Raw genomic sequence first — 14,478 nt, forward strand, 5'->3', positions numbered from 1 at the left:
TAATGTCAACATAAATGGGCCAATTTATGGTCTCTCCCTCCAGCCGCTTCCAGGGGCAATAACTACGGGGAGGGGCCTAGTAGGGGGCAATGTGGCTGGAGGTCTTGAAGCTGTGTTTACATAGCATTTTATATAAAATTAAAAAGCATCCATATCAAATAATGGAGGAGACCTAATGGATATTATAGGGAGACTGAAGGGGCTAAAGACCTCCAGGTTACCCCTCGGTGCCCCCCCTGTAGTATATTTAATTTGTGAGTGAAGCAAAGGCCCAGTCAGCCTGCTGGTGGCCCAACCACGTCCAAAGGCAGCCCTGGAAGGATTGCTCTAACCACGCACACTAATTATTGGTTCCTACACATAGACCAGTGTAGTTTTTCCAAAGTCCCAGACGAAGACGCATAAAGGAACATTGCCTCCATTCAGTGTTTTCTTCCATATAAACGTCCAATCCTGAGGCTCACGGGGGAAACATTGTAAGGCGGTTTCATAGTACCCAGGTTTGATGTTTCTGCTGTAGTAAAGGTGTAGTTGGCCTTTCTGGGGCTGAGAGTCATGTTCTTCCACAAGACTGTCAAATTACTACTCATTTTCCACTACCTTCTTTCAGGACCTTACTTTCTTTTTACTTGCTAACTTCAATGCTTCAAGGGAGAGAGCTGACAGTGAAGGTGAAAATGGTCAGTCGATGTCATTGGGACCTGCTCTGTCTTTCCCTCTATAAGACCAGTCCTCTGATCCAGAAAGATTTCCCTGCACTGGGGCAGTAAGAATAGGAGCTCACTGTCCTCAAATTGAAGAGACCTGCTCACCGGGCTCTGCTCACTTGCTTCCATCGGTCTCAAGGCTGGTTGTTTCTTTCTCTCTGAGCATCTGCACTCCAAGAAGGCATGAACTTTTTCTTTCACTTCCTTTCTTCTATGGGTGATGATCTGACATCACTCTGAGAAGGAGGCTGAAGGTCACTGAATATAAACACTGTCACTCCTCCCTGGCTGAGGCAGAAAGGCAGGGGGTTGGCTGAGCAACCAGGGGGTCTGCAGGAAGGAGATGCAAACCAGAATGCCAAGGTCTCAGGTGCCACATGTGTGCTTGAGGGCTCGGTGTCTCTGTGCCTTTACATACTGAAGGCACCGTGGAGGACGCATTTCCTCTGGAGTCACCCTTAACCATCTGCCACGCTTAGGAGGATGAAAGGTAGGAGTTCAGTTGGCAATGGAAGTTGTAAAGGGAAAGAAGGCCATTCGGGGTGGGCTGAGGGCGGCGGCTGCTCACACGGGTGTCCGCCCGCGCGTCCGTGAGCGGAAAGGAGAAGCCTGCTGGAGTGTGATAAAAAGCCCAGGGGTCAAACTGTGCAAGCCACGGGGAAAGGGAAAGGGGTGGGGGGCTCAGGCTGCAGTCCAAGGAGGGCAGGTCTCTTGCAGTGAACCACCCCAGGGCTTAAGGGCAGCTGTGGTGGCCAGGTGGGCTAGTAGGCGGGGGGAGAGGCACCCAAACGCCTTGATCCTCTGCCCATCCTTCTGCCCAGAAAAACGAAACAGGCTTGCGAGATCATTTCCTCACTCAGTGCTGAAGTGTCCAAGGATGAAAATGTGTTGAAATCCTCTCTCTCTCTCTCTCTCTCTCTCTCTCTCGGTTTGGGAAAAAAGAGCTAAGGACTGAGGAAGATGGTTCAACACAGGCTACGTCTGCTTCCAGGGCCTTTTGACTTGTCCGGCCGCCACCTTCTCATTGCTCTCGGCCCGAGCTGTGTCTCGGGGTGGAAGCCGGGCGGCTGTGCGCTGGGGATGCTCTTACATAACCGCCCGCCGCGTCCTGCTTCCTCGCGCGCTCCTGCACCGCCGGCTGGGAGAGCCGGGGGCCGCGATGGAGTCAGGGCCGCTGCTGTGGGGCCGGGGCCGCCCCCGCGGGGAGCGGACCGCGAGGAGCCGCGGGAGGAGGGCGCGAAATGCGGCGGGGGAGGTGAAGGTCAGTGGGTGTGAAGCGCTGGATCCACCCCCCCCTCCTCCCCTGTCCCCTCCTTCCCTTCCTCTCCGTCCCCCTCTGACGTCTGGAGCTGGCAGCTCGGCCGGTTCCGCATTCCCGACCCCTCCCCGCCGCCCAGGGGCCGCTATATAGCCGGGGCTGATGCAACCCGTCCCGCCGCCCGCCACAGCCTGCGGGAGGGACGCTCGGCGGCCGCGACGGGGGGGCGCTGGCGGCGGCGGACGCTGCAGCGGCGGCGGGGCTGGCGCCGCGGCGGCTCCCGGGCCGGGACGGGCCTGGGCACCGGGCGGAGCTCCGCGGCCGGGCGGCAGCGGCGCTGAGCGGGCACGGCGCCTGCAGCCGGGTCCCGGTCTCGGGGGCGCCGCCTCCGCCCGCGGCTTCTGCTCGGTGGGTGCGAGGGCGCGCGCTGGGGGCGCCGGGCAGGGCTGGGTGGGGCGCGCGGGCCGCGGGCACCTGGGACTGCCTCCCCCGCGCGGGCGGAGAGCGCCGGGCCCCGAAACCCGAGCCCCGCGGGGAGGCTCCCGCAGCCCCGGGACCCCGCGCTGCCCCGGAGGGGGACGCTGCAGTCCGGGCCCCTCCCGCCAAGGGTCCGCGAGCCGGTGGCTTCCCTTTGGTTCCCACCCTGGGACGGGCGGCTCCGTCCGCTCCCGGGGCAGCCGAGGCGCTCTCTCCGTTTCCCTCCCGTGCTCTCCTCCCCCGTCCGTTTGCAGGGAGGTGCTCTCCTTGCGCGGCGGGGAAGGCGGGTGAGTGGGGGAGAAAACTGCCCGGGGAGACGAGCCGCGGGGTGGAGATGGAGGGTGAAAGGCCAGGGAAGTGCAGGGTGCTGGTGGTGGAGGGATGACAGGGACCTGCTGGCAAGTCGCGCCCGCCCCACCCCCGTCGCAGGGAGGAAGCACGGCCCCCTGAGGACCTGGAGGAAGGCACTGAGAAGGGCTGGGGCTCTCCATACAATGAAGAGGGCTTCTCTCAGGGCCATTCCCCCTCTGGGAGGGGGTCTCGGGGTGGCCGGGTCCCCTTTGGTCTCCCCCAGCTCCCAAGCCAGGTTACATAAGGAGGCCAGCCGGCTCCTCTAGGTAACCAGCCCCTCCTCTCCGGCCCAGCCCAGTTCAGACAGCTGTCTTCTGCCCGCCCCCCCGCCACCACCAAAAGGAGCCTGAGCAGCTGTGGACCCCTGACCCTGCGGTTGCAGACCCAGGTTTTGCCTGGGTCAGTGGTGGCGTAGGGGGGACAGGGAGGCCCTCGCACCTCTGCAGGGATGGATGGGCCATCCCTGCGGCTGGAGATGGAGAGGCTGGTTAAAGAGCTCAACTGACCCCTTGGGTCAGCTCCCGTAGCAAAATTGCCTGACCCTTGCACTGGGCCTCTCCCCCCCACCTCCCCGTGTATCCAGGGCATTGGGCTGTGGCCTGACCACATGTGCTCAGGGCGGCTGGGCTCAGGTCTGCCTCTCTAAAAAGGGCTTGCAGGCTGTGTGGGTGTGTGTTCCCAGGTTCAAATCTTCGTGGACTCCTCAGGGTCTTAGTTTGAGGAACTGTGAGAAACTGAAGCTTTGAACCATGCTTGGGTGCCTGCTTGTCCTTTAAGGCCTTGCAGTGAACTGTGTTCACATGTTATCTCCCTTCCCCCCAACCTCCCTTCCCTGAGGGTTTTTTAAAACACCTCCCACTGTTTTCATCTTTCCAGCCAATCTGGCTGCAGTTTGGATGGACGCCTTATCTTCCGTTGCAGGTTTCTAGGGGAGAGTTTAACTAGGTATCAGGTGTGAGCATGGCTCTGATTTTATATAAACCTGACGACCGCGGAAGAGAAGCAAGATCTATTCTCGTGCCTCTGGCTGGTTAAGGTTTTGCCTTGTTTAAAACAGGGAGGACGGATTTCTCAAAGACTCTTCTGTTCCCCTTCTACTTTGGCTTTGGTTCAGAGTTGCAGGCAGCTCCAGATTTTCCTGAAGAGCTGGGCGCTGTGAGAGCTGAAGGGCAGCTGGAAGGCATGGATGTGGAGGCTTCTGACTTTTCTCCTGGGTGGGCTGCAGCCACCTCCAAGGAGATGTGTTGATAACTGGTAACAGTGTCCCCTAAGGAAGAATCTGGACAAGGATCTCTCCCTCACTCGCCGCCTGGTTTTTGCAGTCACCAGCATCTGTCGTTGCCTCCCCAACCTGTTTGCAGGATGTGTGGGCATCTTTTCCAACCTGCAGAAAACTCGGCAGAAGGCTGAGAAGGGCTAGGCTCTCCAGGCCTTGTTTGTCGTGGGGCTGCTGGTGTTGCGACCATCCCTCGCACAAGTGTCTCTGTTTCCAGCTCTGTTCTGGAAGAAAGGGGCCAGTGCAGACTCTAGGTTGGCCTGCTCTGTATTCATTCAGCCCCAGCTCAACTTGAGCGATCAGAGCCAGGGCTGAGGGCAAGCTACATTCTTTTCTGCTTTTCTGCTGCAGGATGCAGTTTGCTTTTTTTCCATGTGAATGAATTATGTTAGAAACCGAAATGGGAGGAAGAGAAAAATAGAGTGAGTGTATATGGGTATGTGTGTGTGCATACCTATATAGGCAGGGGGAGAGCAGCGGGCACATTATTTTTCCATTTTCCTTTAATTAAGGCTCTGTGGAGGTGTGTTTGAAAACAGAGGGTCTCCTATGCCTTTGAGGAGGGTGAGAACGCTGTTTTGGCTGCGTCCTGGGCCATATGCAGTGTATGGTGGCCAATGAAACTGGGCCTGGCTCATTCTGTTGCTTGTCTTGGCAGTCGGTTCTGTGGCTTGTGTTACCAGCTCTGGAACTTACGGGCTGCCAAGCTCCGTGTGCCTGTGTGTGCGTGCACATACGTGTGTGCGCGCGCTTGCTCTTGCGCGTGTGTATGGTTTGGCCTCCCAAAGCTCAGCAGAGACAAACGCGTTAGCGACCCCCGGTTGGAATTTTCAGCCTGTGTTTCTTTACACTCATCGCTGCGGGAGGCCCGGCCAGAGCCCACCGTTCTGGGTTTTTTTCAGTCTGTTTTCTTGCTGCAGCCCTTGGGATTCCATTTGTGGAGCTCCATTTCCAAAGCTTTAACTGGTCAATGGCATATTTTTTAAAAATGGCCAAAGGATCGGTCACATTCTGTGTGTGTGTCTGTATTATGTATGATGCTGTGAACTCCTGGCACCAAGGAACAGAGATGGGGTGAGGTGGGAAGAGAGTCTAGAAGTCTGGCCCACTGGCAGTTCTTTCCCAGCTTATTCTCGCTGCTCAGGATAAGGATCCTGGCAGAAATGACTTACTGTGTTTTTATTGAGCACCTACATTAGGCAGGGGAGAAAGCTGTGTTTACAGGCAGGGCTTGTCAAAAGCATTTTCCTGGTCTCCAGGGAAGAACCTTTCTTGGGGAGAGGTTCCAGTTTCTTCTATGGCTGGGATGGCTATGGAGGGATCAGGCTGTGTCGGTGGCTTCTCATGACACCCACCACCTCGCATTCTCTTATGAAGATCTGAGGAGTGACTCCTTCTAAGCAGTGCAGGATTGCAGTGGATTGAAGGACACAGGAGATGCTGGCGCTCTGCTTCTGGAGGCGGGCGTGGAAACCCAGCCAGCTGGGAGTGCCCTGTTGCCAGTGATCTATGCAGTTGTGTTCTGGCCTGTGAGATGGAGGAGCACTTAGGAGAAACTGAGGCAGAGGGCAGGTGCTGGGTCTCATTTCCGCACCTTTGTACCCAGCCCTGATCTGCCACCTGTTGTTTCTATTCTGCAATAACTGCCTGGTTGCAGGATGGTCCTGCCTCCTTGAGATTTAGAGTTGGAAAGTGGGAGAGCAGAGAATTCTCTGGGCTGGATCCCCAGAGAATCCTCCGGGGATCCTCCTCGTGGCCATAGGAACGGGAGATCGGTGTTAGGTGGGAACTGGGAACTGTGCAGAAGGGACCTTGAGGGGTCATCAAGCACTGGTGTTGCTCCAGGAAGGAAGGCCCTTGAAGCTACACTGACTTCACACTCACCAAGTGCAGGTGCTGTTCCAGGTGCTTTCCAAGTATTAACGAATTTAATCTTCTCGGCCTTACAGGGCAAATAATGTTATTAGTCCCATTTTGCAGCTGAGGAAAGTGAGGCACAGAGAGTCTCGGGAACTTGCCCAAGGTCACACAGCTAGTAGGGGCAGAGCTAGGATTCACACTCAGATGATCTGGCTCCGGAGTTTCCACTTTAACCTGCCTCACTGTTCTGCCTGCAGAGCTGAGCCAGCCCTCGGAGATGGTCTTTCGCTGCTTGCCCTTTTCTCCATCTTGGAGCTTTCACCATCCTTTTGCTCCCTGCCTCCTGGATCTCCTTGTCTTTTGGAAGCTGGTTGACCTGCATCATTTCAGATTCCAGGAGAGAGGTCACCCCAGGTGATTCCTTAGCTCCAGGAACAGATTTGGTGTTTAATTCTCCAAGATTCATGATGGTTAGTACTATGCTCTGTGATGACTGGTCTGACACCTTTCTGCCCTCTCTGTCCCCCAGCCCCTGCCATGGACTTCTGCCCTCCACATCTTCCTCCTGGGAATCTTCCCAGGCTCCAGCTCCCAAGACCTCCCACCGGTTGATTTCAGTTGCCAGTTACTTGCTCTTGACTTCCAACCCCACTAGTGCTCCTGGGGCCTGACCCTATGAACTCCCTTGCTCCTTGACCTGCCCTCACTCACCTCCGCTTTCTTTTAGCACCAAGCCTTGCAGCCTTAGCCTATCTGCACTCATTTGCACACCGATTCCTGGCTCCTGATGCCAGTCCAGGCCAGCTGTTTGCCTGGAGGGGAGCAAACCTTCTCAGAGAGACCCAGGGATTTTAGAGCCTTCCTTAATCTTTTTTTCCTATGGACAGAAAGTTCATGATGCAGATCCTAACTTTCTCTTGATCTGTCTTTAAAAAAAAAAATCTATCTTTGCCATTCTAGATGAAGATGCCAATTACTGGGCACTTTCTAATACGAGTAGCCTTTTACAATTTTGACACATCAAAGCAAGACTATTGTTTATTTATAGATACTCCCATTAAAGAATATGATAATATCTTACAGATTTACATACAGTAAACAAGAGAAGAAAATAAGAGGGAAAAACTTAAGTTTTTAAGTTATCTCTTCATTCTTTTGGCTGAAATGACTTCATCTTAATATCTCCCAATAGGGCCCATTTTCTGGACTTGAAGTGTTTTGTGACTTTTTTTCTACTTGTACAAGGCAGCATCCCAAATCGTGTGCCTACAAGTCCCTGAGGAAGTCAGGATAGAGAGATACAGATATCAGATTGTTTCTTTAGGTTCTTTTCCCTTGGATCCACCTGGTCCCTGTTTCTTTCAAGCTGCCTCTCAGGAAGCTGCATCAAACCACCCCAAATCTTAGACTCAACAGCAGCTTAGGGTCCACTGTGACCTCCAGAATGCTTTCTGTCTTACTCATGCCTTGCTTGTCAGTCTCCTCTTTGATCTGTGCATTACCCAGTTTTTCTTCAGTGGCTATTTTCCAAGTTGTTCCTGGTCAGTGTCCTGAATTGCCAAAGTCTTTTTCTTGAATTTATTATTTATATTTATTTATTTATTTATTTTAATTTATTTTTATATTTTTACACAGCAGGTTCTTATTAGTTATCTATTATATACATATTAGTATATATATGTCAATCCCAATCTCCCAAATCATCCCACCACCACCCCCCTCCCCGCTTTCCCCCCTTGGTGTCCATTTGTTTGTTCTCTACATCTGTGTCTCTATTTCTGCTTTGCACACCGGTTCACCTGTACCATTTTTCTAGATTCCACATATATGCGTTAAATATACGATATTTGTTTTTCTCTTTCTGACTTCCTTCACTCTGTATGACAGTCTCTAGGTCCATCCACATCTCTACAAATGACCCAATTTCATTCCTTTTTATGGCTGAGTAATAGTCCATTGTATATATGTACCACATCTTCTCTATCCATTCGTCCGTTGTGGGCATTTAGGTTGCTTCCATGACCTGGCTATGGTAAATTGTGCTGCAATGAACATTGGGGTGCCAAAGTCTTTTTGGATTCTAGGCCTGTCTTTTGAAGCACAGGCGCTATTTGCCAATATGGGTCTTCTGCCAGTGTACAGCGTTTGCTCTTTATTTATGCATCCCAGTTACTAATGGAGACAAGGAAGGTGTTTATCTTCCTTATGGACTTCTGGGCCCCAGAGGGAAGAAACTCTGGGTTCTTCCCTTAAAACTTTTAGTGTGTACTTCTCCTTCTCCCACTAAATTGTTTCCGTATGGAACAACCAGTTTGGGAGATGATTTCACCTCTTGTCATCTTTCCTCTGTCTTCCTTGAAGTGGGTAAATTCCTCCTGGCTGTTATTGGTTCCCTGCTACCTGCCCCCCCCCCCCCGCCCACCGCCTTTTATAGATCCCTAAATCACATCAAATTGTTTTATTTTTCAAATCACCCAAGTTGCCTTTCAGCCTTGGCTCATCAGTCAGCTCTTTCCAGTTAATGGGGATCCGATTATGAAAGGCAGCTGCTCTAGTGCCTCCATCTTCTGCCCCCCACCCCCGGAGCCCTTTAGGATGACTTCTCGCTGGTGAATGTCAGCTGTTGTGGTTGTCTCCTAGGAATGGCATGTGTTAAGGACTTTGTGGTTTGTATCTGAGCAGTTAGGGGCACGCTTGAGAGGAAAGGCAGGAGAGGGGGACTTTTTGCTTCTGCAAAGGAAAACCTGGTGCCTAATTCCCTGGGTGAGGCTTGTCACTGGAGCAGGTTCACAGGGGAGCAGGAATGGTAAGAATTCATGGGGCTGCAGCTCCCAGTGGGTGCTCCCTCTGGCAGGGGGGTTCTCACAGTAGCAGAGAATTCATTATATTTTGGGATCATTTGTTAGTATCTCATTTATACCTTCTGTATGAAAATAAACAGAAGCTGCAAGCCGAGCCTATCATTCCCGGAACAGAGTGGGGTCTGGCTTCCATCTCCTGAGATGGCTCTGGCGGGGAAACATACAGAAGCCTCTGGAGGATTTTTCTTGGGGTCTACCGTGGGAACGAATAATCTGGAGGTGGATAACGAGCATATAAACTTCCAGAGACAGATCCTTACCCTACTCACTGAATTTTGCTCCGCCATGAATTTATCATTCGTTTCTTCGTTCATTCATTCATTCATTCATTTGACAAGTATTTGTTGATTATCCTTTCTGCGCCAGAAATGTTGCATTACTCACCCCTTGAAATCGCCCCTCCACTCGCTGAGTGGCCACATGGCACATTTTGCCACACATGAATGGGTCCTTACAGTATCGGGAGGTTCTGGGGCTTCTGACCAAGGAGGGGATTTTGCACTATATTTTTGCTTTGCTCCATACCTGAGGTGTGGTGCCTCTCTCCCCTGGTAGGGGTTTGTGTCCAGCTGAAACACCAGGCATAGGACATTTTCAAGCTTCCCATCTCCTGTCCATTTTGCCTTGCTCTGTTAAACATCCTTCCTGGGGTTGTTGACTCCTTGTAGCATCAGTTCAGGTCTAGAAGGGGGAGTTTTGTACCCTCTTCTGAGGAAGAGATATGAGTTTCCTTTGTCAGTTTGGCTCAGGTAGCCTGAAATCACCCCCCTCCGCCCCCCACCCCCCCACCGCTTGCCAAATATCCACATGGCTGGGTCCAGGCATCATTTTGCCACAGAGGAGTGAGCCCCTTTCTTATTCTCCCTGGAGGAGTTCCGGGGAGACATGTAGCTCATCCACCATGCTCCTGGCGTGGCAGCTGCAGCCCTCTCTGCATTGCAGGCCTGGCTCCAGAGGGTGGAGGGAGTGACTTTCTCACTGAAAGTGGTCTGACAGACATCACATCTTCCCTGTCTTGCCAAATACACCCCTCTCTATGGGAAGAGAGAGTGAAGATAGAAAGATAGGTCAAAGCTTCTCCCCCAGGATTTCCAAGACAGATGAAGTTTTAATTTTATAGCTCTGTGCAGAGAGGCGGGAAGGGGGAGAAATGATTTTTTTTTAAAATTTTTGGCTGCGTTGGGTCTTCGTTGCCGCACGCGGGCTTTCTCTATTTGCGGCGAGCAGGGGCTACTCTTCATTGCAGTGCACGTGCTTCTCACTGTGGTGGCTTCTCTTGTTGTGGAGCACAGGCTCTAGGCTCACAGGCTTCAGTAGCTGCAGCACGTGAACTCAGTAGTTGTGGGTCACGGGCTTAGCTGCTCCGCAGCATGTGGGATCTTCCCGGACCAGGGCTCGAACTTGTGTCTCCTGCATTGGCAGGTGGATTCTTAACCACTGCGCCACCAGGGAAGCCCGAGAAATGATTTTTTTTTCTTAGGGCTAGAATCCAGAGGCAGTTTTGTACTGAAATTCTACTTACAAGGCTGTTTAGAAGCCAAGACTGTGTACAACTGACCTCTCTAGTGTTCTCAGTGCCTCTTGGCTCATAGTAGGTGGTTGACAATAGGATGGATGGATGGATGGATGGATGGATAGGTAGGAGCCCTGTAAGTGGCCAGAAAGTCTGGCTTTATTAACAGACAAGCTTTCTTCCCTGCCATCTGTGCCTTGAAGGGATAGTTTCTTACCCATGAGCTTCCCCCAGTGAAAAGAAGGAAAAAGAATTCCCTTAGTGTTGACCTGTCTAATTTATGTCTTTCTTTCATGCCTGAATCTGTCTTCCTTTGCAAACCTTCTGGGTCTGGTGGAGCTGGAATATGTGTTTGCTTTGAAAGTGAAGAGCCCGTGGAGGACTTTTCTCATACTGGGCTCCACTGGGGAAGCACATGCTAATTAATTCCATCTCCTGTGCCTCAGTCTCTTCCTCATAGATGCCAGATGCACACACTCACACACACATTCACTGTTAACTTAGATCTGCTTCATCTCGTATTCAGGGTGTCTTAACAAGTATGCAGAATGGGATGTGTGATTTGAGGGGAAGCACCATAACAGCCCCAAAATAGCTCCCTCTTAAACAGGTGCAAAGGTGCTTGAGATGCCTCCATTCTGATCCATTCTCTTCGGAGGCAGCGTGTTGCAGTCTAAATCCAGCTCCTCCGGTTTTAACTGTGTACAGTCTGGAGCGAGTTCTCCTTCTAAGCCTTGGCTTCTTCCTCCATGTCATGGCCTCTGACCCAGTCTTATGGGACTGATGGAAGGATTACCGCAGTGCCCAGCCCGTAGCAAATGCTGAATCAATGTGGCCTATGATTGGGTTAAGCATTGCGTAAGTGCCAACAATAACCTTGGTGTGAATTAACTGATCAAGTTTCCCTCAATAACAGAATGGACTTAAGGGCAGGAAGAGCAACTTAAGGTGGGGAAGGGGTTTAGGGGGACATTGGTGAAAGAAAGGGTGGGGTCCTGGTAAGACACAGGGACTTAAACCCCTCATGGAACCTCTCACTCGGCTGACCGTGCCTGTCCTGCTCTTCTCCTGTCCACTCCAGGCTGGACTGCCGCTCCTCCTGCTATGATGCCTGGGCAGATCCCAGACCCTTCCATGACTGCGGGCTCTCTGCCAGGGCTCGGCCCCCTGACCGGACTCCCCAGCTCGGCTCTGACTGCAGAGGAGCTGAAATACGCCGACATCCGCAACATTGGGGCCATGATTGCCCCTTTGCACTTCCTGGAGGTGAAACTGGGCAAGAGGCCCCAACCCGTGAAGAGTGAGGTGAGCGAGCCTTGTTCCCCCAGGGCAGGATCCTGGGGGGAGGGTAGGACGCCTGGATCAGTGTCCTAGGTCTAGCCCTAAACTCACCGTGTGACCTAAGCCTTGCTGTTTAACATGGGGTCTGAGGACCAGTAGCATCCATGTCAGTAACATCCTGAGGTTGTTAGAAGTGCAGAATCTCAGGCCCCACCCCAGACGGTCTGAATCCGAATCTGTGTTTTAACAAGCTCCCCTGGGGATTTCACCGCTGTGTTAGCGTTTGAGAAGCACTGGGCTAGGGCAGGATGCCGAACCTGTCTCTGGTTCTTTGAGGGGCAAGGGAAGAGTGATTAATAATAAAAGTATTGAATAATAACATTTGGCCATCTCTCTGGGGTGCTGGGGGTGGGGTCAGGGGAGATAATGGGAATGTGCACATGCTCTGAAAAGTATATAAGGCAATGCCAATATTGGGTTAGCTTTAAAAATTGTTATCATTCGTCACATCATTGTCTCTATTGCTCTTGGCCCCAGGCTGGAGCTGAAAGCAGGAACTTGGAGGAGGGGTGGTGCGGGCTCCCTTCCCAAGCTGCTGCCAGAGCTGGACTTGGCCTCGGTCGCCCGGTATCATCTGCCTTAGCTGATGTTTGCAGAGGACCCACACGTGGAGCACGCCCTCCTCGGGTCCCTTGGAGCTGCAGTGCTCATGAGCCTTACTTGTAGAAGAGTAGCTTTTCCCTGGGGACCCGGGAGAAGCAGAAGTCCCCAGCGTGGGTGAGCATCAGTGCTGGGCACGCCCCCGGTCACTTCCCCGGGGCTGGCGATTTGTCCAAAGGCCTGCCCCAGTGAGGTCCCCAGCACAGCCACTTCTTCAGAGGCCGGACAGAGCAGCTGCCCGCCTGGAAGGGAGAAGGAGCCGGTGGTGGGAGCTGGAGAGGCAGCTGGGCCAGAGGCCTCGGGGGAGGCAGCTGAGCGTCAGGTGCTGGGCCGCCCTGCGGGGAGGGAGCATTCACAGACAGAGGTGCGCCCGGATGGGGGCTCATCCTGTAGGATGGAGCTCACAGGGCTGGACGTCCCAGAAAGGGGGACTCTTAGTGGAGAAAGGTGTCTGGGTACCGGCAGGGGGGAGTTGGGTATTTTAATGCCATTCCTGCTCTGCCCTCCCTCTCCCCAGAAGTACCATAAAAATTGCACAGAAGGGCTGCTGGGGAGCTCGGCCGGTGGGGGGGCGGGGGCGGGCCGGATGTGGCTCTCAGGTGTGTTTTGTTTGGCCTGAGCAGTGTTTTAAAAGAAGCTGGAACCAACATTTCACTTGAAAATTTGGATTTTAATCTTTGATTACAGAGTGGGAAGATCTGGCCACACGGTGCCCTGTTCTGGCACGGCCACAGCTGCCAGGAGCGGGGGACCCACTTCACTTCTTTGCTCTCTCCAGTCTCCCACGGGCCCCGGCGCCTCCCTGTTACTCTCGATTTTGCTTACGCTGTCAGTTTTGTTTTTGTTGCCACCGGCTGCCTTTATTTACCCTGGACCGCGTGGCCCCTACTGTAGACATTTGTGCTGGAGATACCTGGATTAGGTGCCCTGTAGATGCCCACTAAAGACGGTTGATTACAAGATGAGAGTTGACAGTAATTATATTCTTCTGAATTGATTTTGTCAGTGAGTGTGCTGTGGATAGCACTTCCTGGCTTAGTTAGTGCTCTGTGTTCTTTATGGAGAGCCCTTATCTTTGGTCTTGTGCTATTTTGCCTTCCCAGGCCCAGAACTTGAAAGCATTCATTTCTGGGTCATTCCATAGTATTTAAAACCATTTAAAACCAGTAGCTGAGCAGGGGTACTGAGGCTGTGGGGTCGATGAGGAGCCGGGTGCCTTGGTCTCTGGGATCTGCCTGGTGGCAGGGGCTGAGTTACCACCTCTCCCCTCCGCAAAAGGCGCTGGAGGAGCTTTCTTTCTTTCTTTTTTTTTGAAAAGGCCTTTATTTGGATTGGGTATTTTTACATTTCACAGCCTCCCCCAAATTGGTGACATATGCCCTGTACCTGACAGTGACGTGCTGTCCTCCCAGGCACCCACAAACACACACCATCCAGGCTGTGAAAATAACAAGCCATTTTTAGGGCATATTTGCATGTCCCCTCCCTCGCTGTCAGACTGCAGTGTAGCGGGTGCTGGCGTGGAGTAAGGTCAGCCCTGCGCTGGGAACCGACCTCCGATGTTCTAGGTCAGACCCAAGATGGGTGGGGGGTTCATTCTGAGAGCAACTGAAAGATAAAGGGGGTTGGGAGAGAAACTTGCAGCTGGAGAACCTTATGTCTCGAAGATTTATTTGCATATGGCACACTGCCTGTGGTGGATTTTCACACTGGCATTTTGGACTAGTGAAACTTTCTTGAATAATAATAAGATACGAGCTCACATTTATTAAGCGTTTAATATGTAGCAGGCCCTGTGCTAAGGGCGTAACATGTGGAGTCTTGTTTATTCCTTACCTGATCCTGGTGATCTGGTTCTCCCCATTTTAAAGAAGAGGAATTTGGGAATTCCCTGGTGGTCCAGTGGTTAGGACTCAGCGCTTTCACTGCTGTGGCCCAGGTTCAGTCCCTGGTCAGGGAACTGAGATCCCGCAAGCCGCGCGGCACGGCCAAAAAAAATAATAATAAAATTTTAAAAATTGAAAAATAAATAAAAAAATAAAGAAGAGGAATTTGAGGTCCAGGGAGGAGGAGGTCAAGTCACTCAGGGTCGCATGGCTGGAAGGTGGCAGAGCTGGGCCCTGCATGGGCCAGACGCTGCTGCTGTGATAGTGGTGTGCACCAGGCACAGTGCTGGGTGCTCTCTGTGAAGCATCTTGTTGAACTCGCATGAGAACCCTTTTGAGGTCATTATT

The 14,478-nt window shown here is 52.5% G+C and overlaps 1 protein-coding gene across 2 annotated transcripts in view; it reads left to right on the forward strand.

Moving 5' to 3' along the window:
• Positions 1 to 1,948: 1,948 nt before the first annotated feature.
• Positions 1,949 to 14,478, forward strand: part of JDP2 (Jun dimerization protein 2) — a 40,738-nt gene continuing 28,208 nt past the window's right edge. Inside the window, exons 1-2 of one of the 2 annotated variants that reach the window (XM_036843323.1) lie at positions 1,949 to 1,968; positions 11,385 to 11,608. In XM_036843323.1, the coding sequence (XP_036699218.1) occupies positions 11,408 to 11,608 (201 nt within the window). In that variant the 5' untranslated portion in view covers positions 1,949 to 1,968; positions 11,385 to 11,407. Of the gene's footprint in view, positions 1,969 to 2,206; positions 2,374 to 11,384; positions 11,609 to 14,478 lie in introns of those variants that run through there. The other variant, XM_036843325.1, reaches the window with a different exon arrangement.

This window comes from Balaenoptera musculus, chromosome 2 (genome assembly GCF_009873245.2).
Source record: "Balaenoptera musculus isolate JJ_BM4_2016_0621 chromosome 2, mBalMus1.pri.v3, whole genome shotgun sequence".
In the NCBI taxonomy this organism is placed as follows: domain Eukaryota; kingdom Metazoa; phylum Chordata; class Mammalia; order Artiodactyla; family Balaenopteridae; genus Balaenoptera; species Balaenoptera musculus.